This window comes from Xenopus laevis, chromosome 9_10L (assembly GCF_017654675.1).
Source record: "Xenopus laevis strain J_2021 chromosome 9_10L, Xenopus_laevis_v10.1, whole genome shotgun sequence".
Classification (NCBI taxonomy): domain Eukaryota; kingdom Metazoa; phylum Chordata; class Amphibia; order Anura; family Pipidae; genus Xenopus; species Xenopus laevis.
Genome location: NC_054387.1, coordinates 62,209,494 through 62,213,268, shown reverse-complemented (window position 1 = coordinate 62,213,268; position 3,775 = coordinate 62,209,494). Strand labels below are relative to the sequence as shown.

Sequence of the window (3,775 nt, the reverse complement as noted above, 5' to 3'; positions counted from 1 at the left end):
GGATTCGTTTAGATTTATTTTACTATAGGGCCCAGTAACTTCCAGTTACATAACTGGGACAATACACTGTCTGGACAAATAAGAGCCTAGAGACCCTGTACTTTCCAGTTGGGCAAAGGTGAGCATTATGTGCCAAGTTAATCACACACTGGTGCACAGCTACAGGCAGTAAGTCACCAAAGATAAATGAGCCCTATTTCTAGTTTATAGCAGATCCTCAGAACCATGTTCTGCTTCTAAGATCCTGCTTTGTGCAACTGTAATACCAGGACATTTCTAGGGAAAGCGAGAGAATCAGAGCCAGGAACTGGACCTGGGAATAAAGGGCCACTGGCAACAATATTGCCTGCACGATTAAATTCAGAATTAATGTACAAAATAATATTCTGTTTTTTAATAGTGCCTCATACTTCACATATTTCCCTCCTTTCTCTGCCATTTCCCCACCGATTTCCCTGCTTTTCCCTCCCAGCTCTTCTTGCTTGCCCCCTCTTCATATTTTGTTGTGCCTCTCAGCTCCCTGCCCCGCGGGGTCCCATTGTCCCTGGATACAGTTGTGTTGTCCCGAGTGGATTGTGTTACACTGGGAAGGCTTTGTGTTATGGAGACGGGGGAAGTGACAGTTTTACTGCCCCAGGCTCCCTCCTCTTCCACCTCCCTCCGGTTACTAAGGACTCTCTGACTCCTATAAAATAGGGCACAGGGAAGGCAGGTGAGATCAGAACTCCAATATCCGATAACATAACTTACCGGAACTAGGAGACTACCTGCCAACAACATGGTGAGTGTGGGACTGGGCCTCTCCGATATTTGAGGATATTACTGCCAGTTAGGGATAATGTGTTTTCATACAGTATAACTGACAACTAGAAACAACTCTGGTACCTGTTGTTATGTATCTATTCTGTGCACTGCCACTCTGACTGGAATCTAATAGGGCAGAAAGATAAAAATATAGGAAGAACCCTAGGCAAACGTTCGTTAATTCTTTTACATTACCCCATTCCATGTTCAGATTTATACAAGAGCACTATCTTGGAAGTTGGGCCAGGTGTGTAGATGACTTTGTTTTCCAGGCTGTCTAATCTATGCCCCTTCTTGTGTCAATGAAGAACTGTCTCCAGCCTCCTTTCTTCATATAAAGTTGAAATAGACTGTAGATGTAACAGAAATCACTGTATATTCGACCACATGTTATCCATCCTTCCGTTATGCATACATATGTGTGACCAGTAGTAGGTTACTAATCCCTGGTTACTCCTAATGTACACACTGTGGATTATTTCTTTTTGTCTGTTTTCCTACTTTCAACTAGAATGCAAGCTCTTTGGGAAATGATTACTTTGTTATTCTTCTTTAATGCCCTTTATTCAGTTTCAATCCAGGTTGCATCCAACTGTTCTTACCCTTATCTCCTTTTTATTTCCTACCACAGAGGGAATGCATCTCAGTCCACGTGGGACAGGCAGGAGTGCAGATTGGCAATGCATGCTGGGAGTTGTACTGCCTGGAACATGGGATCCAACCAGACGGTCAGATGCCCAGTGACAAAACCATTGGTGGAGGAGATGATTCCTTCAACACCTTCTTCAGTGAGACAGGAGCAGGGAAGCATGTCCCCCGTGCTGTGTTTGTGGACCTGGAGCCAACTGTGATTGGTGAGTTGAATTATAGTGTTTTATGGTAGATGCTTTATTTCAGCATTTTTTTGCATAACAAGCTTCCAGATAATAGATCCCTTAGCCGTACTGCAAGCTCTTTGTATTCGCAATACCCTTCTGAGTGTTACATTCTGATCAATATAAATTTTGCCCTACAGATGAGGTTCGGACCGGTACCTACCGCCAGCTCTTCCACCCTGAGCAACTCATCACAGGCAAGGAAGATGCTGCCAATAACTATGCCCGTGGTCATTACACCATTGGAAAGGAGATCATTGACCTGGTGCTGGACAGAATCCGCAAGCTGGTAAGTAAGAGATCTGATTGGTCAGGAAACAGGCTACCACATGCCCACCAGATTTAAATTATTTTAAGTTTCATAGTTTAGCCTAACACTGGTTTTGTTTCAATTCCAAGGCTGACCAGTGCACAGGACTCCAGGGTTTCCTCATCTTCCACAGCTTCGGGGGTGGTACTGGCTCTGGATTCACCTCCCTGCTGATGGAACGTCTCTCTGTTGACTATGGCAAGAAGTCCAAGCTAGAATTCTCTATCTATCCAGCACCTCAAATCTCCACTGCTGTGGTGGAACCCTACAACGCTATCCTCACCACCCACACAACCCTGGAACATTCTGACTGTGCCTTCATGGTGGATAATGAAGCCATTTATGACATCTGCAGAAGGAACCTTGACATTGAACGTCCAACCTACACCAACCTGAACCGTCTGATTGGCCAGATTGTGTCCTCTATTACAGCTTCCCTCAGATTTGATGGAGCACTAAATGTGGACCTGACAGAATTCCAAACCAACTTGGTACCCTACCCCCGTATCCATTTCCCATTGGCCACTTATGCCCCTGTTATCTCTGCAGAGAAAGCTTATCATGAGCAGCTCTCTGTAGCTGAGATCACCAATGCTTGCTTTGAGCCAGCCAATCAGATGGTGAAATGTGACCCCCGTCATGGTAAATACATGGCCTGTTGTCTGCTGTACCGTGGTGATGTGGTGCCCAAAGATGTCAATGCTGCTATTGCCACAGTAAAAACCAAGCGCACCATCCAGTTTGTTGACTGGTGCCCAACTGGTTTTAAGGTTGGTATCAACTACCAGCCACCAACTGTGGTTCCTGGTGGGGATCTGGCCAAAGTTCAGCGTGCTGTGTGCATGTTAAGTAACACCACCGCCATTGCTGAAGCCTGGGCTCGCCTGGATCACAAGTTTGACCTTATGTATGCCAAGCGTGCCTTTGTGCACTGGTATGTAGGGGAGGGAATGGAGGAAGGGGAGTTCTCTGAGGCCCGTGAAGATATGGCTGCCCTGGAGAAGGATTATGAGGAGGTTGGTACTGACAGTGTGGAGGGAGAGGGAGAAGGAGAAGAGGGAGAAGAGTATTAAAAGCTTCTTCTAATTAAAAATAAATTATCATATTAATGAGAAAAAAATATCTTTAATAAATTAATAATTTCAAACTTTGTGTTTAACAGTTTTTACTTAACTTTTTTCAAGAGGTACAGAAGAGAAAATGGGGGGGCACAGTACATACAGTATTACTTGCATTACCTATACAGATGTAGCATCCTACACCATGTCAGATTGCTCACAGTGTTCCACTAAACAATAATTAAATAGGTCAGCCAGGCAAATCCTATTAGTAACTTCCCTCAGAGTATATATATCTTATCATATTTGCCAGGGCATCCTCTGGCTTGCTAAATTAGTTGGATTAGTGGGAGGTTTTGTGGGCAAAGGGCAAACCACCTCCATCTAGTGGGGGGGTTTCTCCCCCATCCATGCTAGGATCAGTGCCTTCCTTTCATAGAATAGCAATGACCTCTTTTGGCATTAGTAGGCACAAGTTCCTCAATTATGCCCAGTACGTAAACCTGCAGTGAGAGGACTTTTGGAAAAGTGACTTTATCTTGGATAAAATTACTTATATATGACCAAATCATATGTATAAATATGGAACTACTTTCCTTGCACTATGACCAAGATGCAGTGGGCCACATATAAGCAGTGGAGCGTCTTAAACTATTGAGATTGGGAAAGAGGTGATGGAATTGTAGAGATCAAATTGACATATCATTTGGTGATTAACTTTTTGTGTT

The 3,775-nt window shown here is 44.1% G+C and overlaps 1 protein-coding gene across 1 annotated transcript; it reads left to right on the top strand.

The window, feature by feature from the left end:
* The first annotated feature begins 624 nt into the window (after positions 1–624).
* tuba1cl.3.L (tubulin alpha 1c like, gene 3 L homeolog) lies at positions 625–3,136 on the top strand. Its single transcript, XM_041575973.1, has 4 exons — positions 625–781; positions 1,436–1,658; positions 1,820–1,968; positions 2,079–3,136. The coding sequence occupies exons 1-4, from the start codon at positions 779–781 to the stop codon at positions 3,060–3,062; spliced, it is 1,359 nt and encodes a 452-aa protein (XP_041431907.1). The 5' UTR covers positions 625–778; the 3' UTR covers positions 3,063–3,136.
* The last annotated feature ends 639 nt before the right edge of the window (positions 3,137–3,775 follow it).

What these genes read in the sequence shown, in the direction of transcription:
- tuba1cl.3.L (XM_041575973.1), top strand. An exon ending in CCTGGAGCCAACTGTGATTG is followed by an intron (nt 1,659 to 1,819) that starts GTGAGTTGAATT and finishes TTTGCCCTACAG; the next exon opens with ATGAGGTTCGGACCGGTACC. An exon ending in TGGACAGAATCCGCAAGCTG is followed by an intron (nt 1,969 to 2,078) that starts GTAAGTAAGAGA and finishes TTCAATTCCAAG; the next exon opens with GCTGACCAGTGCACAGGACT.